Raw genomic sequence first — 27,441 nt, 5'->3', positions numbered from 1 at the left:
TGCAGCGCGATGGCGCAACCAAGGGGGCCGCAGCCTCTTGTCGCTGCACCTATGCGTGCGTGGGGGCTAGGGGGCAGTGCGGCCGCTCCTGACTTGATGTCTGTCTGCGCCGCACCCTCTGCCCACGGCGAGCGAGGGAGCTCCGCCACGCGGGGGAGTCGCTGCTGGCATGCCGCCGGCTTTTCTTCGTCTCGGGGAGGGGGGCCACCCGCAGCCACCACCAGGGGGCGATGCGTTGGCGCACACGCGGCCGCTGCGCACGAGTGGGGTGCGCACCACCCACTTACTTGTAACCAGCACACAGCGAAGGACGAGATGGAAGGAGACGTCACAGACGCGGGCGCGGGAGACACATCTCTCGTGTTCGGGGCGAACGCGGACGTGGACAGAAGAGCTGGAGAGTTAGTGAGGCAGTTCACGTTTGAGCATAAAAGGGGAATGGAGTGAGGGAGGACGTCAGCGACATGCTTGTTTTCCTCGTCCGCCAACGCCATGGCACACAGAGGTGCTGCACACAGGCAAGGTCAACATAGGGTGTGTGTGCTCCCTCGGCAAAACTAGCCAGCAAGCCAAACCGTGGCTGCCGCAGGATACTAGAGCAGGTAACCGGAGCTAGAGCCTCCAGAACCTCGTCTTTCGATCAGGGACCGCTGCCCCGCCCCTCAAGCGCCACACACACGGTCGCCGATCATCCGCCTCGCCTCACCTCACCAGGGCGACCGAGCGCGACCCAGCTTCGAGTAGTCTGGTCGCTCGTCGTTGATCAGCCACCATATGCCGAATCTGAGCACGGTAGATAGCAAGATAGCGCCCAGCACAGCTTGGATGTGCTGAATCCGCACACAGTCACGTCCACGCGATCGGGCACGGGCTTTTCGAGGACGACCTCCCATACGACCTGTCGCTGACGAACGACGTCTCATCGGCGCCGTCATCGCCTCCTCAGACGCAACAGTTCTTCATGATGGAATATGTGCACAGGCGCCTGTGCAAGCGAAAAGCAAATCGAAAAAGGGAGCACCACACACACGTGCGTGCACACAGCAAAGATAGCGTCGTAGACGTCTCGCCAAGCTGCAGGTGCGGCGCAGCGGAGACGACAATGAGGTGCTTGTGTGGAGTGGGTGGGGGAGGTGGGGAGAGAGGCGCCTTGAAGGGGCAAATCAGAGGCGGAGGCTTCACGCTGAAGATAGATAAGGAAGACGCAGAGACAGAAAATAAGCGAAGAAGATAGAATCGTTTCCATAAGAAAGAGGGCCGCGGCGAGGAAGGCCGGGCGCTGCAAACAAGGGCTGCCGCAGATGTGCTGCCCCGTCGCACGCTGCAGGGGGAGGGAGATCAAAGGGTGGGCGACGCGCAGCGAGTAGGGGACGTGTAGTTGGGTGAAGCGAATGCCACACCGTTGACACTCATTGCTGGGTAGGAGGAGAAGGGTGCAGAGCTGTGTGTTCACACGCATCCACGTGAGTATGTGCCTGTGTGAATGGGTCGGTGAGTGTCTGTAGCTCGAAAGGAAAAAGAGCCTTGAGAAAGGTGGGCGCACGTGTGGGTGGGATGGGTGGTGGATGAGCGATCAGAAACAGCAGTGCGAAAGGGCGCCTGATGGAGGAGACATGTGGCACAAAGAGGGCCAATCATGTCGAGCTTGTGGCGATCGGTAGGGGAGATGAGGATGAGTGAGTGGTTGGGTGGGTGGGTGGGACACAACCGACCGCTCAGCGACACTGGTGACGAGTGTCGCCAGTCCCCACAATACGACAGAGAGGCTTGTGAAGCAGCACAGCCTCCGTCACCCAAGATAGTGAGCCCTGTCGCAGGCATTTCTTTACACGACACGCTTGCAGAGGACAGAGTGTGTCGACAGCAGCAGGAGGTACTGGTGCAAGGTCTTCACAGGCCGGCAAAGCAATAAAGAATCACGTGCACTGAGCGCGCTCGCTCTCGTTCCTCTGCCTTCGTACGCGTGGGCTTGTGTACTCCTTCCTCAACCCTTTTCGGCGTGCTTCGAAGCTCTCGGAAGCAGCAACAAGAAAAAGCGCAGCCGTGCCCCCATGCCGAACAAAAGACAGTGGACGAAGAAGCACGGGCAGGAGGTGCGCGTTAAGAGCTAGAGGAGCTGAGGTAGAGCGGCTACCGATGCGTCCACGCACAGATTGTGTGTGGGCGTAAACACGCCGACATCTCCACTGCATCGACCGAGGAAGAAGGATTCCAGGGTACTGCTCTACGGGGAGAGGGTTGGGGTGGGGCGGAGTCGCTAAGACACGCACGCCTGCGTGCATGGATATGCAGCTTCATCCCCCTGTTCGCCTGCAGCCGCGTGCATCGCGACTATCGCGGTCCCGCCGCCCATCGCCGGCCGCCGTCGTCGAGTCATCCATGATGCTCGCGTAGTCCAATGTGGTGGTGCGCTCTGTGCCGTCAAGAGGCGACATCCTTACCCGGTCCAGGTCTCCAGGCTGCCCGTCGCCACCGATGGAAGTGTCCTCATCGTTCCAGCGAACGGTGTACCGGCTGCGTGTGCGGTGGAGGTAGTCGTAGCGCATCGCCGCGAAGCGCCGCCACCGCGGTCGGCGCCACCGCTCCGTGATGAACGTGCTGTAGAAGAGAGCAAAGCCGACCAGCAGATAGAGCACAAAGAAGGCAACTTGCACGTTCAGGTGCGAGGAGCAGACGGTGTGGGGATTGCGGTCGGAAAACTGGACGACCGCGATCATCCATACAATTTCCCATACTACGTACAGCGAGTACACCGCGATGAGAGGGTTAGAGAAACACACGAGCCACTGTGACGTCTCTTCCGGAATGCCGGCGGCGATCTGCCGCCTCGTCAGCACCACTACCAAGACGCCGAAAATCATGTTGACGAAGCAGTGCGCCATGCCCGCGTACACCCAAAGCCCCGCCACCGTTTCGCACGGGTGTGAAAGCACCACCGCAAAGCTGCACACCAGCAGGCCGCTGTTGATGATACACGTATAGATCGAATAGGCAGCCGACGGACGATCTGACGGGAAGGCTGCCGTCCAGCACGAATGCGCCGCATCTCGCACGCGCAGCCGCAGTGTGTGTATGTAGGCCTCCATCATGTGCCCCTGTGGCTGTGGACACGTGCATACATGCGTATGCCTTTGAGCGTGAGGGAGCAGAACAAACGCGAGAAACAGGAGAGGCGGTGAGTCTCCATGTACGGGCACGCTGCAAAGTCGGAGCCGCGGCAGCAGGCCAGGCAAGCAAGCGGCACCGCGAGGAGAAGCAGGAAAAAAAAGGGAGAGAGGCATACGCTGGCTTTGAGTACGACGGCCGACTCCGAACGTGTACCAGTGGCGCAGAGCGGGTACGCGTCCTTCTGTCCTCTGTGTAATAGCAAAAAGAGAGAGACGTGCGCAAGTGGGGACGGCGGAGCGTCAGACTTCGGCGCACGCGACACTACGGCACGCCAATCGACGCAGCATCTCTTCCTCCCTTTGCGATTATTGGATATATATATATATATATGTTTGTGAGGGGCTGTTGTTGTTGCTGCACCTGTGGCGTGAAGAAGTCGACCTGCACCAAGGAGCCCCTCCCTCCCCATGGGGGCAACAGAGGGAGGAGGGGTGGGTGGGTGGGTGGCGACAAGAGGGCGCACACGTTCGGACAGAATCGAAAACTCCGCCCACCCCCCCCGTCCTTCCTCTTGAGCATACACTCAACGGCTCAGCGCGTGCGACGGTAGTCGAGAGAGAGAATATGACGGGCAGCAGTGAACGCATTTTTTCGTTATTGCCTTCATATGCGGCAAGTTCCTTTCCCTGCCACACGACATGCTGACCACCACCACCACCACTCTACCGGCCAGCCCTGTCACAGGCCCCACTATCGGCGACGTGCGCACCTCGCATATCTACAAGGGAGCGCTGCGCACACGCGCTGGTGGCTGGACGGAGCACCCTGCAAGCTGCCCTACATGGATGGTTTCCGCGCCACGCGCACCCGTCCCCTCCCCCTGCCCCCTTCGGCCACAACCGCCCGCGCTTATTCCGACGTCAGCGGAGGGAAAACAACACAATGCCTGGAAGGAGGGAGACGAATGAGTGCAAGCAGCGCTGCTGCGCAAGTCAGCAGAGCAATGACGCCGTCGAAGAGCAGCTTGGGGCAGAAGACGGGAAAGAGCATGAGGTGTGTCTTCTGAATGTACCCGTTGAAACAGGAGATGGCGGACTGCGCCAGCATGATATACGTATACACGGTTATAACAACAGCAGCGGAGACTCCCGCTCGCGGCGCGGGCATCGGGAGTGCCACGGTGGCTGCGGAGGAATGTCCGTTCCTCGCCTCCTCACATGCCGCGCCGTCGATATGGCTGTCGTTCACCTTCGCCACGGCGGCAGCGGCGACGGCGCCAGGCCACGCGCGCAGGGCAAACGGTACCAGCAAGAAAGCGTGAAAGGTGCGACTGAGCACCAGTGCGCCGCCCGCATACATGTTGTAGCCGTGCATTCCTACAAGCGACGAGCTCCAGTCGATCGTATTCAGCATGCACTGGTGGCCTTCAGCGAAGAAGGCGACGAAGGCGGAGAGGTGCAGCACGACACCCTGCGTGAGCACCGGCTCAACGCGGAGCAAGCAACACAGAGATGGGAGACTGGTGCCGTACAGCGCCACCACAATCGCTGTCCCCACCCGCTCGTTGCATAACGAGCTCAGCCACAGCACCGTGACGAGGTACGCGTAGGCGGTGTGGCCAGAGGCGGCGGCTAATGATGTCATTCGACTACGAGCGCGGCGCTGCAAGACCGACGAGGACGACGCCCACTTACATGCCAGTGGGTAAGCGGCAATACAGAGCAGCGGCACGGCATGGTGGGCTACAGGGACATGGTAGACTAGTGCCAGACACGCACATGTGACGACCACAGTTGTGCGTCCCACATGGTGTGGGTACAATGCAGACCAGGCGACGCCGCCGAAAGCAATGCCTACTCGCTCAAACCGCAGCCCCGCCGGCAGTCTGAGCAGCACGCGGTCCACAGCGCTCTCCGTGTCCACCGTGTGCGTGATGTGGGCGCGGTAGCGCAGCAGCATTGGCACGCCGAGTCGCAGTCCGACAGCGAGAAGGCCGAGGAAGATTGTCTCACGCGGAAGAATGGTGGCAACACGGCAGATACCGTCAAGTGCGGTTAAACGGTACGACTGCTGCGCCGTGGTGAGCTTGGCGCCGTCGTCTGGCGACGACGGACCTGCGCGGCTCAATCGGCGCTGTGTCCACGAATCCGATACCCGCGACGCCAGCAAGAACACAAGGAGCGAGCTCAGCAGCCCGAGCACCTCCGAGTCTTCGTTCACGACGAAGCTGTTCGAGAACACCGAGCACAGCCGGAGCAGCAGTGTGAGAGCTGTCCACCGCATAAACCAGCCGGCACCGCTGCACGGCAGAACGTGCGCGCGGATGGTTGGGGACCACAGGAGAGACATGGCGCACAGCAGTAACCCGGTGGAGCCGAGGAACATGCCGAGGCGGCTCATGTCCGTGCGGGTGCGGCGAGCGTAGAGGCTCATGTCAGCTAGCTGCTGCGTGACGGATATCCCCGGCCTCGTCCACGAGGCGTCGCGCGGCACCTTCATCTCCGACTCCTTGAAGTAACGCTGCAGCTGGCGCAGATTGCATCGTTCGACGGCGTCGATGTCGGCAGAGGAGTTTGCCAGCACCATGACCTCAGGGATCACGCGGCCAAAGTTCGAGTACGGAATGGGTCTTCCCAAGAGCACAGCCACGGTGGCCGTTACATCGACCTGATACGTCGCGCCAAGTCGGTCGCGCGGCACCCCAGCATGTGCGTGGCAGCTGCGGAGTCGGTCAAACTCAGTGTCGACACCATCTCGCCAGCGTTGCTCAATGATCGCCTGCGCTTTCGCCAAGCTCGCCCCGGGCGACGACCGCGAATGCGCGTGCGTCGCGCCCGACTCCGTCCCTGAGAAATACTCGGCGAACAAGAAGGTGTCTGTCTCCTGCGCCGAGCCACCACCGTGGTCACCGCTGTTGGTCATACCGTGGTCACCTAGCACTAGCAACATTGTGTTCATCGACGTCGCCCGCTCCCGCAACGTGCGGCTGACGTTGCGCAGCATCTGGTCCAGCTGCAGGATCTTGCCATTCATGAACGGGTTGTCGGAGTCGACGCGGTGGCCGACGTGGTCGATGCCGAGAAAGTGCACCACCACGAGCCGCGCGTGCCCTTCCTGCTCCTCTGCCTCCGCATGGGAGCCGAAACTGGCCCGTGACACGGCCTCTGGCGTCTCGGCTGCCAGCACGCTGTACACCTCCGCCAGCACGGCATTGTCGTTCGTGTCGAAGTCGGCGACGTCGAAAGAAGGAATGCCGACTGCCCTCTTCCAGTGGCGCCGTGCCGGTGTGTTAGGAAACATCTTCTCCCAGGTGTCGTCGCCCAGCAGCACAGCGCTACCGTTCACTTGACGGAGAATACTGTCCAGCTCGATGGCCTCGCTGTTGAAGTTGGAACCGGCCTCGAGAAAGGCGGGCATCGTGCCCGTGGCGATCGCCTTGATGCGTTGCGCCGTCGTCGTTGGGGCGTCGGCAACGAGGAAGAACGCCACGGACGCCGACCGGCTCGAGCGCAACGACTCCTCCACGTAGTGGAGCGTTGGCCCGGTGTAGACCCCGTCCAAGCGCTGGCGCCCCAGCGCGTCCTCGTGCGCAGTGCATTGACCACCCGTGCGGGCGAAGGGGCGCAGGGAGGACAGCACAAAGTCGGGCCGCAGGGCATCGATCAAGATGAGTATTACCTGATCTGCCGGCGGCACCTTTGTCCCAGAGCACGGCTCTGTCGCCACCGTCCGCATCACTGTGGAGGTGGAGAGCATTGAGGTGGTGAAGAGCAGCACGCTGCCGGTGTACAGGGCCATCACCAGCAGCACTGGGCACCACGAGAAGCGCTGATATCGCGTCATCGTGCGCCGAAAAAAAGATAAAAATCGGCAGATAAGGTGCCAGCAAGTAGGGGGAACGTGCGTTCTCTTTTTGTGGCGCGATTCGCTCCGCCTCCGCGCCGGCGGCCGGTGCTTGAGCTGGTCGAGATGGTGACGGTCGCTGCATCCAGTGCGCGTGACAGCAGAGAGGCGAGAAGTCGAAATATAACCGAAAGGCACCGTCCAGACGAGAGAGCCAAGATGCAAGGAGAGAGAGAAGGGGGGGGCGAAGTGGGGAGCGTGCATGAGCGCACACATACGCACCAGTACGCAAAGAGCTCGGGCGTTGCTGTGCCGATGCTCGCGGAAGAGGTGAGCAGCCGGCACGTCACATCACCACGTGCCGGCACGTGCCACAAGTCACAATAAACAGAAGAACAAAACCGTGTCCCGCACGCCTCATTTCCAGCGGCCATGGAAGGGAGAGCGGGCCACCAACCGGCGAGCGGTGCGTGTGCGGGTCTGTTTGTGGTTAGGTTACAGTGTGAACAAACACCAGTAGGCAACGGCGAGTCAACCCGCTGCGCCGCACTGTACCGAATTCTCTCTCCTGTCGTGCCGCGGTGATCCGCTCCGCCCCATCAGCACTCTCCCGATACACGAGTGTGTGAGCTTCAATCGCCTGTGGCACAGTTGGAACACAAGAGAATGGAGGCGGTGAGGGCGGTGGACGCATTCTCGCCCTCCCTTCCTCGTCCTTCCCACCGCCACTGCCACCGCCACCACAAGCGCGCGCGGAGCAGCAGAGATGCAGACGCACAAGAGGGAAACCATGGGCGCGGAAAGTTTGCGAAAAGGACGTTGTTGGTATTGAGAAGAGCCAGTGGGCCGATAGGGCGGCGTTCACGGAGGGCAACGAATGGACATCTCCAGCTCGACTGCCCCTCAACGTCGACGATTCTGCTTCATCTCTCGCCACACGTTGCGGTGACGTACCTCGAGCGTTCGCTTAAGCGCGCGCATCTTGGCTGCGTTCGGGATCGTCTGCTGCGTGTGCCGCACCGTCTTTTGCCTCGCATGGCGCACCGCCTTGGCCCAGTCCTCGGCCGAGATGCGGCGGCGAGCGTCGATGTGGCCCTCCAGCGAGGCGTCACGGATCTTGGTTCCCAGCACCTCCTCGAGCTTCGCCTCTGCCTTCCTGTGCTCCTCCTCGTCGCGCAGCAGGCGGCGCTTCTGCTTCACCTCCTCGCGCGAGAGCTCCTCCTCTGGAGTTTCCATCAGCGACATCGGGTCGTTGTACTGCATCGCCGTCTTCTCCACCGCGGAGTGCTTCACACCGACGAGGGTGTTGGGAAAGTCCACCTGGGGGTGCCGATTCACCGCGTAGAGCGGCAGGTCGTGTGGGAAGAGGGAGCCGCTGCGGATGCGCTTCAGCAGCTTCCAACCGCCAATGTGCTGCCAGCGCATCGTCGTGTGGCGGCGGACGCTGCTGTGGTCGCCGTAGAAGCGGCGGTAGACGCGGGCGGTGATGAGGTCGCCATCCGGTGTGCAGAAGCACGCCTGGATCTTGCCCCGGCACGTAGGGTCGCGCACCACGCGCAGATATGACGGGCTTGCTCGCGTTACTCGGCGCCGCATGTCCTCCAACTCCTCGCGAACGACCAGCATCTCGGAAGGCGTGATGGCGCGCTGCCGCTGATACCCAGCGTCAACGAAGGCGCGGTTGTACCGGTGCGTTGCTGGTGGAAACTGGAGCGGGTAGACGAGCTTGTTGTACCGCTGCGCAGAGGTCTGGGCTAGGCGGGGGACGGCCAAGGGCAGCTGGCCCACCTCCGCGGTGCTGGTGGCGCCGTTTTGCATCGCCTGCGTAAGGGTCGACGAGGCAGCCACGTCATCGGCGGTCGCTGCGCCCGACAACTTCATCGGCACGCCGGTTGAGGGTCGGTGCAGCGCCTCGTCACTCAATCGATCGAAGACGACGTCCTTCAACGACAGCGAGGCCGCGTAGAGCTCTCGCTGCTTCGCATCTCGTGCCTGAACCCGCTCCGCCTCTTCCCGCTTCACCTGCGCCTCTCGACGCTCCGCCCGCTCGGGCACGAGCTCGTTGCGGGCAAAAATCATGTAAGAGATGGGCTCGATGCCCACCTTCAGCGGCATGTGCCGTGCCCAGACATCGATGAAGGTGGCACGGTACTGTGCCTCAGTCGTGCAGAGGCGCATGCGCTTGCTCTTCACGCCCGCCTTGCAGTGGCGCAGCGGACAGCGCTGCTCGTGCGGGCACGGGGCTACAATGGTCGGCTGCCAGTCCCATAGACCAATGCCCTTTTCTTCCAGGATCGTGTCGCGGGCCTCCATCAGGAGGTTGAAGTTGTGCAGATTCGAGAACTCCACCAGCACGAGTACGCCGCGTGTCATCTTCCACAGCTGCTGCACGAGTCGCGTCCGATTCGCCGAGTCTGCAACTTCACTGAGGGAGTAGGCAGCCACTACGAGATCGTGCTGAATGGACTCGTCCTCCGGCAGCAGGTACCGCTTCCATGCGACGTTAGGGATGTCGTCGTGGAGCACCATCGTGCCGATCTCCATCATGCCTGGGCTGGGCTCGATCGCCGTGACCTCCTGCAGCGGCTGCAGGCGCCGGCTCGCCCGCTCCTGCGCGGTGGCATTCTCCATGTCTACCAGCTTCTCCCACCACGTCCGCTCCACTGTCGCCGCCCCGTCGCCGCCGCCGCCATCGCCGTCCTCCTCGCCGTCGAACACGTCGCTTGGGTCCTCTGCCGTGCTCTTCTTCTCGCCGAGCGGGTCGCCATCCTCCCACTCGGTGCCGTCGACGACTTCGCGGTAGCGGGCGTGCGACTCGGTGATGAGACGACGCTTTTTGTTCGCTGCGGCGTTGGCCGCGACTTGCGCGATCTCGCGGCGAAGGTCGGCCGGCAAATCGGCCGTGTCAACCTCGCCACGCTCCAGCAGTGCCGCCACCGCCATGAAGCGGGCCTTCCTCTTCTCCGTGTTGTTGCGGCTAAGGCGGCGGAGGTCGTAGCGAAGCTCGCGCAGCTGCTGCGCCTGCGCGCTCACGTTCCCGGTCATGGTCTGCCGCATGGACCGGTAAAGCGGGTAGGCGAGGGTGCCGGGGTCGTACACCTCCTTCGCTACGAGAATGGCCGTGCCGGTGCCGGCGCCAAAGTCCAGCATGCTCTTCGGCACAAAATGCGGAAGCTGCTTGCTCAGCTCAAAGAAAACACGGTGCATCCCGGCGTACATGGCAGCGCCGCGGAAGAGAAAGTAGCCGATCGCGTCATCCGCCGAGTACAGGACGGTGCGGCTCGCCACAGCGTTCGCGATGGCGAGCTGCCGCTGAAACTTGATGAGCCGCTGCCGAATCTTGAAGCGCAGCTTCGCCTGCGAGCGCTTGTCGTGCAGGTAGAGCGGCTTGAAGTTCTCGCCTGTCTCCTTGCGCTCGAAAAGCTCGCGCTTCTTTTGGTTGAGGGTGTCGGGCTCGCCTTCGGGGATCATGTCGGACGGCTTATCGCGAATTGCGGCTGGTCGCTCCTCGCGGTTGCGGTACTCGATGATCGGGATGATGTCGCGCAGGCACTGGCGAATGAGACCCTTGTCCTTCAGCCGAAACACCTTCATGAAGGCAGCCTGCATAGAAGGTGACATGACGACCACGCCGGGGCTCATGTCGCAGTAGTCGTCGCGCACCGCCCACTGCCGCATGGCAGGGCGCCGCTTACACATCTTCTTCAACATCTGGTACTCATAGGACATCTTCGCCGCAATGTCAATGACGCGGATGCGGCGGCGGCCGTGACGCATCTTGGCACTGAACTGCCCCCATGTCTCCTTCCCGGCGATCGTGGTACTCGACCCAGCCGCCTGCCCCGACTCCCCGGGCTGGTGCATCGCGCCGGGCATCGCAGTACCAATGGCGCGCATCGACGTGTGGCATGGAGATGGTTGAGCGGCCTGCAGTGGAGACGAGGGTGATGAGACAGAGAAGTGAGGCGCGCGGTGGCTCATGATGGATCCGCCTCGCGACGCCCGACCGCCCACAAGTCTCCGCAGCATTGCCCTCGTTGCAGCGAAAAGAGGAAAAGTGGTAGAACAACCGTGCAGGCGGTGTGTGTGTGTGTTTGTGTGGTGGTGATGCTGGTGGTGGTGGTGAGCTCCTCTGATGGAGCTGTGCGTCGTGCCCGGCCACGAACGCGCCAGGAGACGCAGAGCTGCTCAGGAGCGAGACGTATTTTGTCCTCGTGTGCGTGTGTGGTGTATGCCAGTAAGGAATCGATGTAGACGCGAAGAGAACGGCCAGCGCACACCGCGCGGCAGTCGAGCTGAGTTGGTCCACACCTGCACAGGCACAGTCACGCCGACTTCCGCGAGCGCACAGCAACAGGCGAAAGACGGTGCTACTCGACAAGAGTAGACAGACAGCTAGATAGAAAGAAAGGAGCAACCAGCATTATAGCAGCCGCGAAGAGAGCAGAAGAGGGTGGGAGAGGGTGAGGGCGGAAGACGAGAACGATGCGGGAGTGCAGACATGTCAGTGGGCTTCGAGACCACACACACACATGCATCGGACTCGGTGTCAGAGAGTCGGCGCGTGCCTCATGAACGACGTGATGCGCAGACCCCCTTCACAGGACCATACAGAGAACGGAAACAAAGGAAAGAAGAAGAACCCGCCGCTGACGTGCACGCACGACGGCGCAGGGGACCGGCACGTGACTGCCGCGTCGCTGGACCGCAGGTTTCTTTACAACGCCGGAAAAGGAGTCCAGCCTGCACCTGCATGGACGCGCTTGTGCAGGTGCGTGTGAGCAAGGCAGGGGGGCGCGAGCATCGGTTTCCCTTCCCGTTCCGGACCTCTTTGGCCGTTCTGCGCACGTCGACTTTATTACCTCCTCATGAAGCGTGAGCGTGGAAGTGAGGTGCATGCGGGGAAGCTGCCTCGTTTTTCACGTGTCGAGCGAAGGTGCTTCGTGGTGGTGATGCTGGGAAGAGGGGCGCAGAGATAAGCCGGCGATCGTCGCGCAAGTGGGCGGTGGGGTGGGATCGGGGTGCGGTGTGTGTGGGTGTGGGTGGTTAGCAAACTGCCAAGGTTATAAGAATGCGTCAAGTAAAAGAGCACAAGCGAACAAAAACGAAAGCAACCGAACAAGGAAGCGGCCGCCGACGCGGGAGAGAACCCAAACGATGAACACGCACCCACGCGTGCACCAACGACTCCCACAGAGCGCGGGGTGAGGGGAGTCGTAGAGACCAAGAAAGCGGCAAGACACGAAACAAGTCGGCATAGGCCATACACTGTAAGGACGAGGCAAAAGGTGGCGCAGACCGCAACCTCCGTGAGACATCAAGCTAGCTTCCAAAAAAGAGGGAGGGGCTAGTGAAACAGCTGATGCACACGGGAGTGGTGGAGAGCGAGCAGGACGGCGGCGAGAGGCAGAGCAGCCAACGCACGTACACATACACGCGCGCTCTCTCACTCGCGCAGGCACAGCGAGCACGCACAGCGAACGAGCGATCAGTCAACACGGTCGAGGACAGCGCATAGAGCCCGTGAACACCTAAGACGAGGAGGAAGGGGTAGGGAAGGGCTCGAGAGAGACAAGCGCGCACCATCCACACCACGGAAAGCGCGAAGCGAGGCGCGACGTCAACACATGGTCGAGCTTTATGCCTCCGCGTTTCTTCTCTCGCCCCTGATGTTGGCTGCTTTTCTGTACTTCAATGGTTCGCGAGCGCCTGCCGTCTGCATACACTTGAAGGGATAGACGAGAGACGTCGCACCGATGCGTGCGTTCCTTCGTGCCTCTCCGTCCCCCTCCATGCATGTTCTCAGCCTGCGAGAGCGCCCTATCCTCGAGATGTTCAGTTCTCCTTTCTGGTGCCCTTCGTTGTATGGGCAAGGAGGAAGTGTGTGGGCGGGGGCAGGGGCAGGCCATCTACACCCACACCCACACATACGCAGACTGGCAGACACCCACAGAGAGACGTCGATCAGACGCACGCACACACGCACAGGGTGCAGAAATATTGAGACGGCAGCAACACCAAAGCGGGTGGCATGGAAGGCGGGGGAGGATAGGGAAAACGGTAGCGAGCGCGTGCGCCGGCGTGCACTGCACGCACCGAAACGGCATGGCCAGGGCGCACACGCGCAGACGCAGGTGCAAACCGTGCCGCCCTCTGTAGCCCCTCACTTCGCACTCGCGCGGGTTGCAGCCATGCCGATGCGTAAACAGGAAAAACGAGAGAGCCCTTTCCCTCTTGCACGACTTTCGTGCGAAAACGCGTCTGCGCGCATCCTTCATCGCGCCGTTGTCTAGAGCTGTTCGAAGAAGTCGTTGCCCTTGTCATCCACAACGATGAAGGCCGGGAAGTTCTCCACTTCGATCTTCCACACCGCCTCCATGCCAAGGTCCTTCATGTCAAGGCACTCCACCTTCTTGATAGCATCCTGCGCCAGCACGGCCGCTGGGCCGCCGATGCTGCCCAGGTAGAAGCCGCCGTACTTGTGGCACGCTTTCGTCACCTGCTTGCTGCGGTTGCCTTTGGCGAGCATCACCATGGAGCCGCCGTGAGACTGGAAGAGGTCGACAAACGGGTCCATGCGGCCAGCCGTCGTCGGGCCAAAGGAGCCGGACGGAAGACCGTCGGGCTGCTTCGCCGGGCCGGCGTAGTACACGGGGTGCTCCTTCATGTACTGCGGCAGCGGCTTACCAGCCTCTAGCATCTCGCGCATCCGGGCGTGGGCACTGTCGCGCGCCACGATAATGGTGCCCGTGAGGCTGAGGCGGGTCCTGACGGGGTGCTTGGAGAGCTCCTGAAGAACCTCTGGCATGGGCCGGTTCAGGTTCACCATGACCGCTGGCGTCTTGAGCAGTTGATCCTCCTTCACATCCGGCAGGTACTGGGACGGCTCCATCTCCAGCTCCTCCAGCCACACGCCATCCTTGTTGATCTTGCCAAGCGCCTGGCGATCCGCGCTGCACGAAACACCGATGCCGATGGGACAGGAGGCCCCGTGGCGAGGCATGCGGATCACGCGCACGTCATGGGCGTAGTACTTGCCGCCAAACTGAGCACCCATCCCGATGTTCTGGCATATCTCCAGCACCTCCTTCTCTAGCTCAAGGTCGCGGAATGTGTAGCCCGTCTTCATATCTGGCTTTGTGATCAGGTCGTCATAGTAGTGGCAGGAGGCGTACTTCAACACCTTCATGGTCATCTCAGCGCTCGTACCACCAATGACGACGGCGACGTGGTACGGCGGGCAGGCCGAGGTGCCGAACATGGCTAGCTTCTCCTTGAGGAACTTGCGAAGCGACTTGGGGTTGAGCACGGACTTGCTCTCCTGCAGCAGGAAGGACTTGTTTGCCGAGCCGCCGCCCTTCGCGACGAACATGAAGCTGTACTCCATCCCCTTGCTGGCGTAGAGGTCAATCTGCGCTGGCAGGTTCGTGCCGGTGTTCTTCTCATCGTACATGCTGAGCGGTACGTTCTGGCTGTAGCGGAAGTTGCGCTTCTGGAAGATGTCGTACACGCCGCGGCTGAGGGCCTCTTCGTCGTTGCCGGGCACAAACACCTGATCGCCGCGGTAGCCCGCGATGATGGCCGTGCCGGTATCCTGGCAGCCGGGCAGCAAGCGGGCCGAGGAGATGTTCGCGTTCTTCAGCAGCTGCAGCGCTACAAACCTGTCGTTGTCGCTGGCCTCGGGATCGTCGAAGATCTTGCGCAGGCACATGAGGTGCGAAGAGCGTAGCAGATGCTCTACATCATCGAAGGCCGTGGAGGACAGCAGCGTAAGTGCTGCCGGATCCACTCGCAGCATCTCCGGCAGCCCAGCGCCGGGCTGCACCACAGAGACATAGTCCTTGGTCAAGAGACGGTACTTGGTTTCCTTGTGCGACACCTTCGATACTAGGGGCACGAAGTTAAACTCCGCCAGCAGCGGGGCAACGCGGCGGAGCATGGCACTTATCCGATGTGCTTTTTTTTTGTTAGATCTGTACAAGCGTGCGTGTATGGGGCGAGGGAGATGGTGGACGGGGAGGGGGAAGGGTGGTGGTGGCTGTACACGGGTGGAGGCCTCGACGGAAAGAGAAGTAGAAAGCGAGTCGATGCTCTTCTATCGCTGGTAGCAACGGAGTCGACACCGTGAGAAGACGGGCGTTGAAGGGAGAGGGCGAGGGGGGGAAGAGAGGCTCGGTGATGCGAGGGAGAAGTGATGGGAGGTGGGTGTCGGATAGGTAATGCGACCTATGCGAGCATGAAGAATGTCTCGCATACGCACAGCGAGAGAGCGAGAGAGGCAGGGAGGGGGTGAGCGATCGGCACCGCCGAAAGCCCTCGTGAGGGGCGCACGGCGAGCAGTGCCGCACCGTCGCGCAGGGGTGTTTTGTGCACCTCCGGAGTAGAGCGCGCCTTTCTATTTGATTCGCCTTTGCATCTGTAGTGCTGGCGGTCGCGCGCGCGTGTGTTTCTGCGTGAAGAGGGAGGGGCACTTCCACGACCTATGCAAGCACCGTCGCTCTCACACCCCGTCCCTCTCCTCTCTCGAGTCCGATTCCGCGTTCTTAGTGTGCATATCGTGCGCACAGGGGACGGCAACTTTGGCATGATCGCACCGACCGTTGCACGATTTTCATCGATGGCACTATTTGCCGCGGCCACGACGAAGCCCCAGGGAGGTGCAGGAGGAGAGGGTCCATAACAAGCGCCGCCACCGCCCCCCTCCCCGCAGCACGAAGCGGCATCATCGATCACACCAAAGGAATAAGAAACAGGCCAAAACGTGTAACATGGGGAGAGCTGAAAAGGCACCGAAACGGCAGCGATGGAGGGGAGAAGATGATCCGAAGCCGCCCCGGCAAACACGCACAAGGCGCACGCGTGAGGCTGGCAGCAGCCTTGCAAGACGTCTGAGGATGTGGAGGGGGGTTCGTGGGGCAAGGGTGTGGCAGGCCTGCGGCGACCGTTCACGGACACGGGAAAACAAAAACAAAAGGAGGTAAACATCACAAGTCGGCGCATGGCGCATACCGACACAAGTGCTCTGCGTGTGTGTGTGTGTGTGTGTGTGTGCTTCATAACGGCAGCACGTGGCAGAGAAGAAGGACTGACACACAACGATGAGGCCGAGCGAAGTAAAGAAGAAACCACTTAAGCACACACACACAGAAATAAGGAGGGGGACGAGAGAAAGACAGAGAGGGAGATGCGGGGGGAGGGGGGGCGCCAAGGGGCGTAGAGGCTGTCAAAGGGCAAGGGAGGATATAGTTGTGACAGCATGCAGAATAAAAAAAAAATCAGGCGGCAGCTTCGAAAGCAGCAGGTAGAACCCGATTAGACACACATACCGAGATGGAGAGAGGCATGATCCGCATACACTGGCAGAGAAAGGCGAGCGTGAAAGAGCGGTGGTGGTGGGGGGGGGGGCGAAGGACGGCTGCAAGCTTCCCTCCCTCTTTCCGCAGACTCGTCTCTTCCGATGTCAACTCATGCTTTCCTTTTCCGTCAGGCGTTGTGACGGCACACTCTCTCATTTCTCGCCTTACATCCCCCCTCCAACAAAACTAAAAACGTCTTTTGGCCCCACCCCCATTCGCCACCCGACCCTGCCAGCTTCATCTAGCAAAGACGTCAGACTGAGCTCTCCCCTCCTAAGGCTGAGGTGAAAGATATATCTACAATGTCCTCACCCAGCTCTGCGTGCGTGCGTGGTGGTGGGTGGGGGGCGTGCGGATGCTGTCCAAGTTTCGAGCTCGGGCACGGCAACAAGGTTGAAGGGTCCGTAGAGAAGCAAGCTGAAGGAGAAGAGTAGGGTGTGAGTCCACGTGCGAGAAGAGCAAACGGCAACGAGCGGCGAATTCCGTGCACGCACGTGGCTGTGTGTGGAAGGGCAGGATAGGGGCAATACGCGGGATACGAGAGGCGAAAAACGACCCTGAAAGCACACACACGCGAGACAGGCGGATGGCCTGGATGAGATGTATCCATCAGCGATGGGAACGACAGAGCTGGCTGTTCGTCGCGGCGTGCAAGGCTGAGGCTAACGACCACAGCGACAACGATATGGCGATAGATGAGAGTGCAAGCCAGAAACATCGCCAGTGAGTGCAGATACACGCACACACAGACACCCGGAAAGCATGGTCTGCATCGAACCAAATGCTACAGGAAACGCATCTGCTTCGAAGGCGCACAGTTGTGTGCAAGGGAGGGGATGGGGGGGGGGCGTGTGGGTGTATGCGAATCAATCCAGACCAACAAGCACAAGGCCAGTACCGCTGGGGATATGCCACTATCAGAGAGGGTGAGCGGCTCTGCATAAAATTGCCGGTACAGCTACGATAGGGGAAGGAGCTTCCACAACGAGCTAGAGTCGATCTTCGCCCCCACGTCCAAATGCTGGTGTGCACGTGTGTGTGTGTGTGTGTGCATGTTCGACGCCATACCCGGTGCCACTAGCGACAGTGGTCACAGGCCAAGATGGTGATCATGACGAGGTTGCCGGATGCCGCACTGACTTGCCAGGCAGTCAGCGATAAAAAAAAAAGAGGACAGCGAGTACGTGCGCTCGCTCTCCTGGAGTTTTTGAGCTAAAGATGATGCGGAGGCACACCTGTTAAGAGGCACAGAGGACGATGCACGTCTAGTAGGTGTGCAAGCGGGGAGGGGGGCCAGATAGAGACAGAGAGGCGCCTTGTGGGCAAGAAGAGAGCCGAACAGAATTTACCTTTTCTCCGCTTCGACGTGTGCTATCGCCGCCCTGCCGTACAACACGAGGCCAAACGCCGCACGGCCCCTGTCTCAAGGCCTACCCACCCCCATACCCGGTCCGCAGGCGGCCGCCTGCTATGTTCCTCGGGATGACACTCGGCCTCCCCACCAATGGGCGGTGAGGTCCAGGCGAGATACACTCGAGTCACGCACACACACTGCCCAACACACAGATGGCACCAGCGTGTGCGCTGTAGCAGGACGCTCCGACGCAGCACCGCCCCCTCCCCCCTCTACAGGACCTGACCGCGCGCATCAGCAGCGATACAGCATCGCACTCACCTCCCCCTGCCCCGTAGGCGCTGGACCTTTTCACGACCAGAGGTGGCTCGGCATTGGCAGAGACAGAGGTTGAGGAGCCGCTAGGCGTCCCCCCTCCCCACAAAGTGGTGTGTGCTGGACTCCGAGAATGCCACGCACTGAGATGTGTCCCTCTTGTCATCAGTTCAGTAGAAGAGTTGGCAAATCCGCAAAGAGAGGATCACGGCCACTCCACGTGCACCCCTCAAACGTGTCGAGCGACGCTCATGATGTCTGAGATGAGGGGCCTCACGTCTATTATCCTCTGATGTGCGGCTCAGTCATACGCCGGTCTATAGCGCAGCGGCACTGATGCTACCCGCTGGCCTTTTCAGAGAGATTCGCAAAGAGGGCGAGCGCGCGCGCGAGTGAGTGCACACAGGCAAGCATCTCTGGCGTGGGCAAATTGCCTCCCCCCCAATGTAGGCAACGCAGTAAGCGACTCAGAAGAGGACAAGAGCAGCAACGACTCGCGAACGTCGGAGAGCGAAGAGTGGGCTAATCTGAGCACAGTTGTGGTGGGGGCTGGAAGAACAGTGACGTCCCGATTATTGGACTCCCCATCTCCTGCTCAGTTCCTACAGAGATCACCACGTCGCCAAACACACAGACGCCCTCGACTGCCGCTTTCAATGCGGAGGACTGGCAGAGGCAGAGGCAGCGGCAGGGCATCTATGGAGTCTATGATCGAGAGAGACGCAGCATCGCCACTGCTGCCTGCACCTGTCTGCGTCTATGCGTCTGTGTCTGCGTGTCCATGTGTGCGGGACAGGGACTCGTTGTCTTTTGTAGGAACCCTTCCACGCTGGTAGCTGCCCACGCGCCGACACCCTCAGCACGTAAACCACTGTCGCCCCAACTGACTGTGAAGCGCTGCCATCACACCTTCATGCGGGCGAGTCTCACGTCGCTGGAGTTTTGGCCAAAGGCGGCTGCGAAGTCGCGAAAGGGCACGGGGCGGCAGCTCAGCGGGAGCGACGCATCCTTGTCAAAATCGCTCGTGAGGCCATCCGAGTTCGCCGCCTCGCCATCGCTGGAGCCCCACAGAAGTTGAGCGAGGTCGCTCAGCGAGATGGGCATTGAGGTTAGCGCCACGAGTTGATCTCGGCACCGCTCCAGCGTCAGCACCCGCCGCGTCGGCTCCTGGTCGAGAGACCACGGCACAATGGCCGGCTTAGGCGTGCTACTTGTCACACCACCGACGGTGTCGCGCACGAGCTGCACGTAAAACTCCGCCACGCCACGTGCGCGTTTCTGCGCGTGATCGCGCACCGCCTGCGCGAAGCGTTCCTGGTCTGAGTAATCAATCGTGTACAGGGAGGGCCGCGACGGCTTCCCTACCGGTGCGGCGAGGACACGTGCACTAAGCTGCTGGCGCGACCCCGCAAAGGCCAACGCCGCGCTGACGTCGTTAGATTCGCTCTTCTGCGGCAAGCACTTGACGCCGGTGCGCCTTGGGCCCATCTGCATCGGGTCCTTGTAGGCGTCCGTGATGTTGACAACCTGCACATGCTGCTGGGCCCCCGCCGCGCCGCGTATATGGCGTATGCCGTGCGGCGTCTCGCTTCGCTGCGGTGCCGATACGCGTCGCAGCCCATTCACGGGGAACTCGCGGGTTGCCGTAGACTCCCTGTTGTGGTTGCGCTGGTGCAGAATACCTCGCTGCCCTGTGATGGAGAACGGCCCTGCCACAGCCCTGGTGCTGCACTGCTGTGGCTCTGGCGCGGCGGGGGAGAAGAGGTTGAGCGTACCGTGATTCACTTTGAACTGGCACGGAAAAGTACGGCGCCCAGAGGGTGGCGGCGCCTCGTCTGAGGTTGGCCACACGTACGGCTTCATCGGCTAATGAGGGGTATGCGGATGATGATGGTGTGAGGGGAGATGGTGAAACGGCCAGCGCGCAGCGCACACGGATGCGATGGTGCGGTTGTGGGATCTGCGCGTGTGTCTCTGTGTTTGTTTGCTGCACACAAATACACGCACACACGAAAAAAAAAAACAAAGCAGTGAACAACAAGAAATGGTGCACAGCTGCGAGCCAGCCGAATGGATGGCGCCGCCGGACAGAGAGGAAGAGAGCGGAGGCGGACGAGAGACACAATGGGTGACGCGTCGGAGGAAGAGCTGCGAGAAGGAAGCATGTAAACCCACTCGCGGCTGAACCCGCTCTGTGACGTAAGAAGGCGCGCACAGGTGCGAGCCTGCATAGAGACACTGGCCAACAAAAAGCGTGTTGCTCTCTCATCACCAATCTCTACACACAGCTGCTTCTGCTGACGCGCGCGAAGGCAGTCAACGAGGGAGAGGTCATCGATATCGGAGGGGGATGGATGCACTGATGCTGCTGTGGGTAGCGCCCAGGCCCACTCGCTCATGCTGTGTAATGCCATACGGGTCTTCGTTGCACCCGGCCCGCCTCGCCCGACGCACCCTCCCATGAATCTGAAGAGCTCGAAGCACCGGGGAATATAGCGCAGCGCACCGCGTCAAGGGCTTCATCGCTACATGTTTGGTTAGCGTCATACTGGTTTACGAAAAGAAGGGCAGCGCGGGGTGAGCTTCCGCTCTAGCCGCAGCACTGCGGCGCGCAGAGGATGGGGTGTGTGTGCGAGGGGGGGTTGAACTAGTGATCCCAGGACGTGCGCGGAGGTAGAGCACTACGTGCGGCTGCGTGTTGACCACGACAGGCACGCAGATGCCGTCCCGCACTTCATCAGTGTTTTCGGCCTCGTTTATGTGCACAATCACAGGCACAACATGGACTTTTCTGTCTCTTGCGGTCCCCCCTCGCCGTCCGCTTCGGACGGGGGGAGAATGGTAGCCTACTCCGCGATCCATGGCGAGCGACACAGCGGGCAGACGTTGTTGGAGCCTGTGGCCCACCATGTGTACAGGCAGTTCGAGTGGAAGGCGGAGTTGTGGCACACGGAGCAGCGCACGTCTGGCAGCTTGTGGTTCACGGGGCTCACGACGGCGAAGCAGATGGGGCATGGCTCGATACCGCGGAAGTGCGCATCAAGGTTCTGGTGGAAGAGGTCAATGCACTCCCACACGTTCGCTGAGCCACCGAAGAGGATGACGGACATCTTCAGCATCCACGAGCGCCACTTCTTCATGGAAACGCCACACTCACGACCCGTCTCGTGCTCGACCACGGGCGGGTGCAGAGGGAATGCCGGCGGGAAGGTGATGCGCACGGCGACCTTCGCGTCTTCCATTTCGTAGCTCAGGTCAATGAGCTGCTGAGCCACGTTCACTTCCACACTGCAGCTGTCTCCAACGCTGAAGCTGCTGCTGCCGTCAGGGCTGCGCCTCAGCACCGACAAGAAGCTCTCCTGAATGAGGATACCGGTGATGTGCTGGTCGACGGAGCTGTAGAAGAGTGAGCGGCCTTTACGCTCCACCGTCTCCAGCCAACTCTTCGTCAGCGACAAGGTGTTGCCGTGCAGTAACTGCGTGAAGACGGCGAAGGCACCACGAGCCAGCTGCGCCATCTGATCCGGCGCGTCGACGCGCGTGAGTGCAACCAGCTCGAAGCCGAGTGGCCCGGTGGCGCTGCTGTCGCCTGCGGTACCGGCGTTCAGTGAGGCACCAATGAACGTCGAATCCAGCCTGGTCGAGGCCCGCTCCATCGGAGTCAGCATGAGAGCAAACAAGAGATCGAGAAGGGTGTACACCTGTCGCTGCCAATCCTTGTCACGCGCGACGTTGCTGCCAGTGCCCTGCGCCTCCTCTGTTGGTGGCGGTGGGACGCTGGTGAGGTAGACGCACCACGACAGCAAGTACGGGAAGAGCAGCATCTTCTGCTTTTGCGTCTTGGTCAGCACCAAGTTCTGTTGGCGGAACTGTGCCACCTTCGCCGGCTGCGCTGTTGAGTATTCCTCGCGCAGCGGCTTCAGCGAGAAACGCTGCATGATGAACTGCATCGGCACGGCAAGCGGGACCGTGGCGCGCATGAGCGTCAGGTTCGCCAGGAGGCACACGCTGCGAATGACACCCGCGACTGTCGATACACCGAGCTGCTCCAGCTTCGCAATGCTCGTCGCGAACAGCCAGGCGTAGGCGAAGCACAGCACCGAGGCAATCTTTTCCACGCTCGTCTCCGACCCTCGCAGGGTCATGACGTCGCTGGTGAGCAAGTCGCCCATGAAGCGTGACGTGAACGCGATAAGCTTGGCGAGAGGGGCCACCTCGCCCTCCTTCGTCGACCGCAGCTGCGACACTGCCTCGCAGACGGCATCGAACACGACGAGGTTTACCGTGCTGCGCAGGACGCTGTCCATGCGGCTATGGAGCACGACGCCGCGCCTGGCCAGCACCGCCGCCATGACCACTCGGCGCAGGGTTGTCAGGGCAGCTGGTGCGCTGCCCATCAGCGAGCCACCCGACTCTTTCTGCAGGCGGCCGTTGGGTGGCAAGTGGCGCAGACGGTGGCAGCGGCAGAGGGCGTCAATTATGACGCGGATGAGCTCGCTGTACACATCAGGGGTAGGAATGTGGGTGCACGACAGCTCGGCCAGCAGCTCCAGCCCAGACAGCGGTGTTTGCTTCGATGCGTACGCTATGAGACCCTTCACAGTGCTGTCGGCCACCGCGGGCAGAGAGGCGAGGTGCCGCAGGACCACGAGAGTGAGCTTCGCCGTTGTCAAGTCCCACATCGGCAGCTGACAGCTCGCCTCCAGCAGCAGCCGCTCCTGCTCCGCCGGAAGCTGTGCCGCGATGTTGAAGCGCAGCATATCGGCAACCTCATCCAGCACTGAGAAGAAGGTGGTGTAGGCCGCTGCTAGAACCGGTGAAACGCCCTTGGCGCCCTCGGCATGGAAGAGGGCTGTCACCGCCGTGCTCGAGACGGCGCTCACCAGACGGATGGCACGGCGCAGGAACACCGTGTCCTCCGCCGGCGCGACATCGCGCAGCACGGCCGCCAACGTTGGCAGTAGGTACGGCACCCCAGCCGCCGCCATAGGCCCCTCTGTCGAGGTCACGATAGCCGCCACCTCGACCGCCACCTCGGCCACGTCAAAGCATGCCAGCATGGCCGGGAAGACGCTCCCAAAGAGCGTGCGGCACACACCGTCCGCCAGCACCTCTTTCGATGCCGCCACGCGCAGCAGCTGGCAGAAGACACGGGCAACCGCTTTGGGGTCTACGTTGGCCATCGCCACCGCTGCGGCCGCCCCATCGACGCTGTCCGTCAGGCGGACTAGCTGAGCTGTGCGTACGGTGGTCGTGAAGGTGGGACGCAGAAGGTCGAGAGAGAGATAGCCATCATAGAGCGAGAGGGCCGACTCGTTGCTGGCCAGCGCGGCCGCCTGCACCTCCACCGCTGCCTGCTGCCACACCGACTCCGACGTCGCGAACGACTGCAGGCACGCCGTGGAAGCGTACGGCGCGAGCTGGGGGAGCCGATAGACAGCGAAGAAGGAGAGCGGCAGATCGTCGTCGTTGCTGAAGACGGAGTGGAGAAGATCCATGGCCACGGCGTCGCGGTCCTCGGGGCGGACGGAGTAGCTGTCCAGCAGCTCCTCCACCTCCGCCGTGACGGCATTGCAATCGGCGATGCTCGACCAGTGCACCTTCCGCTCCATCGCGTACGCCACCAAATCATCGTTGCCCTCGCTGCCGCTGCTGCCACTGCCCTCGATGTGATACTGCTGCCTTTGCAGCGCGATTCGCATTGCCTTGACCGAGATGTATTGCTCCACAAACACGCGCGTCGCCACAGCGGCACTGATGTAGGAGAGAGGTTTCAGCAGGTGGCCCACAACGTACGCGGCGTCCAGATGCAAAAGCCCGGCAAAGGCCCCGCCGCTGCGCAAGAGTTGTCCCCATTTTTTCATCCGCTCTCTCGCTTCCGGGGCGAGGTTGGTTGTGTCGCCACCACCTGCGGCGGATGTATCAGCATCCGCCGTGTCGCTGTCGAGGCCGCTGTCGCTTGTCGATGACGATGATGCCGACGACGACGCAGACGACGTCGGCGAAGTCTTGGAGGAGCTGTAGCTGGACGCCGAGTCGCTGGTGGTTGCCGACCCTGCGTCCGAATCCGCTGCGCTCTCCGTAACCATCGCTAGCGTTTCCTTCACTGAAGTGCATAGAGCCTCCAGCACGCCGCGTCGCTGCTCCTCCGAGAGGTTCAGCTCACGCTCGACGTATACCGCGACGCACTGGCTAACACCGGCAACGTCGCACTGGGCGACGGCGCAGGTTAGTACCTCACACAGCCTCGCCGGATCCTGCATCAAATGCCGCAGCGCAGCTTCCTTCAGTGTGTGCTCCTGAGTGGACGACGTCGCCTCCATCAAGTCCTGGGAAGCGGGGCGGTGCTTCCACTCCAGACCCGCCTTTACCAAAGTCGCCAGTGCCGCCCTGCTTTCACGTGTATGCGCCTGTGCCGAGGTCTCTTCGTCATGGGTGTGCCTCACATACGCGCACAGGATGCCTAAGACAGCGTCCGCCACCGCGTCGGAGGGGAAGAACTGGGTATCGCGTGTTTCATCAAAGAAGGCAGCAAGTTGAACCCACTTGTGCTCATCAGGGCTGACGGCCACTTGCTGCAGCAGCCACTTGTTCGCCACATCCGCGGCCAGCGCCTTGCAGTGCGCGGTGCTCGCACCCTCTGTCCGCGTCGTCGGCGACGTCGTCGTCGCAGCAGGCACTGGTGGCAGTGGCGTTGACGTGCTCGCGCACAGCCGCCCCAGCAGGCGAGCCTGGAAGAGAGAAAAGCTGCGTTGCACGGCCGGCTCGGGGGAGTCGGGGAGTACGCGGAACGCCGCTCCTGGTTGCGCGCCAATCACGGTCAAGCACTGTCTGAACACATCCTCGCACCGGTTGGCGGTCTTGAGGAGGCTCTTTGCCATGGTAGCTATGATGACAGCCTGGTAACGCGTCGCCTTCGCCTCTGTCTGTATGAGCTTTACTACGTTGAAGCTAATGACCGTGAGCAGCTCCACGCTGTCCTCAGACGCGCGGCTCGTCTTCTTGCGCACGCAGTGCAGCTCCCAGCACTCCATCAGCGCCGTCAGCACCACCTCCAGGTCGTGCGCGCTCACGTTTGGCGTCTCGCTCATTACGCTCAGCCGCTCCACCAGCGCCGCACAAAACTCATCCAGGATGCCCTCGCACCGCGCGTCCTTGGAGAGCGAAGTCAAAAGAGGGAACAGGCACGGGAAAATCACCTCCCCAAGCTCACCTTGTTGGCACCCCATGAAGCAGTTCACCACGTCATCGAGAAACCCACCCTTCATGTGACTCACCACATCCGAGACGTTGCTGCGGCACCAAAAGAGGAGGAGCTCCCACGTCCGCGAAGCCATCGCTACGTTCGGGTCCAGGATTGATCCGAAGAGAGCCTGCGACACGAGCTGGTGTACCTTGGGGGTCGCAGGGCAGAAGGACACCACGTCGCGCAGGAGCGCCAGCACCGCGGAGCGAGCGAGCGGTGTTTTGACGAGCAGGTACGACTTGGGCGCCTCTCGCGGCGGCAGAAGCGCACCCAAGAGCTGCGGGTCCTGGACAAATTTCAGCACTGCCGTCTGCGCGGCGCTCACTTGCTTGACCATGTACCCCATCGACTTGAGCGCCGCATAGATCCTGTTCGCGTTGGGGTCCAGCGAGTCATCCTGCAGCGGTTTCTTCGAGGCCATCACCTCCTCCACCGCGGTGCGCAGACTCACCATAATGGCGTCCATAAACTGCTGCAGCATGAGCGTTTTCTTTTCCGCAGGAAAAGCGGCATCGAAGGCGGCCGCAGCTGCCTGGCTCACGGCAGTCTCCATGTCGTTCATCCCCATAACCCAGACACCAGACAGAACTTTGAGCTCCGGCACGATCGTCTTCTTCAGCTCCTTATTCTTGCTCATCAGCGCTTGCAGCAGCTGATAGCTCGACGCTCGAATCGTCGGCTTTGGGTGGCGGGCATGCTGGATGATTGTCTCAACGGTGGCGCTGGCAAAACGCAGGAGCACCTCGTCAGAGGTCGATTTCATGAGCTCGAGCAGCCGGTCAAGCGCCTTTTGCTTCGTGATCTCGCTGGTCTTGGTCAGCAGCTTCAGGCTCACGACGTAGTCGCTCTCCCGCTCCGCGTTCGCTCTGTTCTCCAGACCCGTAGCAAAGCCGCCCAAGAAGGAGCTAAGGCCGGCCGGGGTGCCCATCGAGGACATCATCGCGCGTGCCGCGCTGCTCTGCGAGCTCTTGACACCGCGGGACATCTCAAACGCAAAAAAAAACGAAGGGGGCAGTGAGGCGGTGGTGGTGGTGGTGTGGGGGGGGGGGGACGGATTGCGTGCAACGATGATGGTGGCGCCGCCGCGTGTTCGACTCTGTGCGAAGATGCCAATAATGGTGTATAGAGAGAACAGAGGAGAGCCACGCGCAGCAGAACGATGATGAATAAGTACGGTGCAGCAAGCGCCGACTTCGCTGCCTCGCGCGCCCCGCCTGCGCAGAGCCGGCGGCACAGGCACGCGCGAAGAAGGCCTCACTTGGCCACAGATACACAAGCGTCACGTCGCGCACGCAGAGAGGGCGCGATGAGAGCGATCACGCCTCAGGTGAAGGAGGAGGTTCGTAAGGCGCCTGCGTGGTCGGCGTAAAGGGGAAAAGAGATCACGTCCGTAGACGAGAGCATAGAGGAAACCTGTGAAATCAAGCCGATGCGCAAGCGTCGTGCACGCGCACGGGTGTGTGCGTCGACGCGAGGTGATCCGCGCCATTACAAGGCGAGAAGTGGAGCAGAGAGAGAGTGCAAGGTGAAAGATGGGAGACCGTAATTGAGAGCACAATGTGCATGCACTCTTCGTCCGCTGTTGATACTCCAACAGTTTGTCGAGCGGGGAGACGATGGAGGGGATGACGCCGTGGTGCGAAGCTCTGCCGCTGAGAGGAAACGGCCGCATCCACCACACTCACACGCATGCACCCCCTACGCAGCGGCTCGCGAGCTCGCCCTGTTACGTCCGGGGCGGGAGCCTTGCACAAACGACCCGCAGTCCGACTCCCTTTCTCTGGTGACGGGTGTAGCCCGTCCTTCAGACTCTGTTTGTCTACGCTCCACGTCTTCCATCTCGTCTCTCCGTGGACGGGAGATCGGGGCTGCCACCAACACACAAGTAAATCGACGGGGACACAAGGGTACTTACAAAACACGCGCGCGCACACCTACCTCACATGTGCCCATGCTTGCTTCCTGGGGTGATGGGAGCAGAAGCGGCAGCAGCAGGAGTGGGCAAGCAAGAGCGAGGCGCAGCACACCGAAGGAAATACGACGGAGAGACGAGAGATGGGGCGGACAAGGGCGCCGTCCACGGACCCGAGTGCGGAACAAACACACACGCAGCAACGGAGACAAGGACACAGCGAATGCGCTGCAGTGGAGCAGGCAGACGGCGATTCTAAAAAAAAAAGCGCCTGGGCGAAGGGAGGAAAGGTGGGGCGCCCGACAGA

The 27,441-nt window shown here is 61.4% G+C and overlaps 6 protein-coding genes across 6 annotated transcripts; all 6 read right to left on the bottom strand.

Annotated features, from left to right (window-relative positions):
- Positions 1–2,294: 2,294 nt before the first annotated feature.
- On the bottom strand, positions 2,295–3,086 carry LINJ_24_0340 (conserved hypothetical protein; the record flags this gene model as incomplete). Its single annotated transcript, XM_003392499.1, has 1 exon — positions 2,295–3,086. One exon carries the CDS (start codon positions 3,084–3,086, stop codon positions 2,295–2,297), a length of 792 nt encoding a protein of 263 aa, XP_003392547.1.
- Positions 3,087–4,017: 931 nt separating this feature from the next.
- Positions 4,018–6,951, bottom strand: LINJ_24_0330 (putative ethanolamine phosphotransferase; the record flags this gene model as incomplete). Its single annotated transcript, XM_003392498.1, has 1 exon — positions 4,018–6,951. The coding sequence occupies one exon, from the start codon at positions 6,949–6,951 to the stop codon at positions 4,018–4,020; it is 2,934 nt and encodes a 977-aa protein (XP_003392546.1).
- Positions 6,952–7,854: 903 nt separating this feature from the next.
- LINJ_24_0320 (conserved hypothetical protein) lies at positions 7,855–10,980 on the bottom strand (the record flags this gene model as incomplete). The annotated part of the gene is made up of 1 exon (XM_003392497.1): positions 7,855–10,980. One exon carries the CDS (start codon positions 10,978–10,980, stop codon positions 7,855–7,857), a length of 3,126 nt encoding a protein of 1,041 aa, XP_003392545.1.
- Positions 10,981–13,240: 2,260 nt separating this feature from the next.
- Positions 13,241–14,890, bottom strand: LINJ_24_0310 (putative fumarate hydratase; the record flags this gene model as incomplete). Its single annotated transcript, XM_003392496.1, has 1 exon — positions 13,241–14,890. One exon carries the CDS (start codon positions 14,888–14,890, stop codon positions 13,241–13,243), a length of 1,650 nt encoding a protein of 549 aa, XP_003392544.1.
- Positions 14,891–18,879: 3,989 nt separating this feature from the next.
- Positions 18,880–19,839, bottom strand: LINJ_24_0300 (conserved hypothetical protein; the record flags this gene model as incomplete). The annotated part of the gene is made up of 1 exon (XM_003392495.1): positions 18,880–19,839. One exon carries the CDS (start codon positions 19,837–19,839, stop codon positions 18,880–18,882), a length of 960 nt encoding a protein of 319 aa, XP_003392543.1.
- Positions 19,840–20,822: 983 nt separating this feature from the next.
- Positions 20,823–26,207, bottom strand: LINJ_24_0290 (conserved hypothetical protein; the record flags this gene model as incomplete). Its single annotated transcript, XM_003392494.1, has 1 exon — positions 20,823–26,207. The coding sequence occupies one exon, from the start codon at positions 26,205–26,207 to the stop codon at positions 20,823–20,825; it is 5,385 nt and encodes a 1,794-aa protein (XP_003392542.1).
- Positions 26,208–27,441: the final 1,234 nt, after the last annotated feature.

This window comes from Leishmania infantum, chromosome 24, assembly GCF_000002875.2.
Source record: "Leishmania infantum JPCM5 genome chromosome 24".
Taxonomy (NCBI): Eukaryota; Euglenozoa; class Kinetoplastea; order Trypanosomatida; family Trypanosomatidae; genus Leishmania; species Leishmania infantum.
This window is presented reverse-complemented; position numbering and strand designations above follow the sequence as displayed.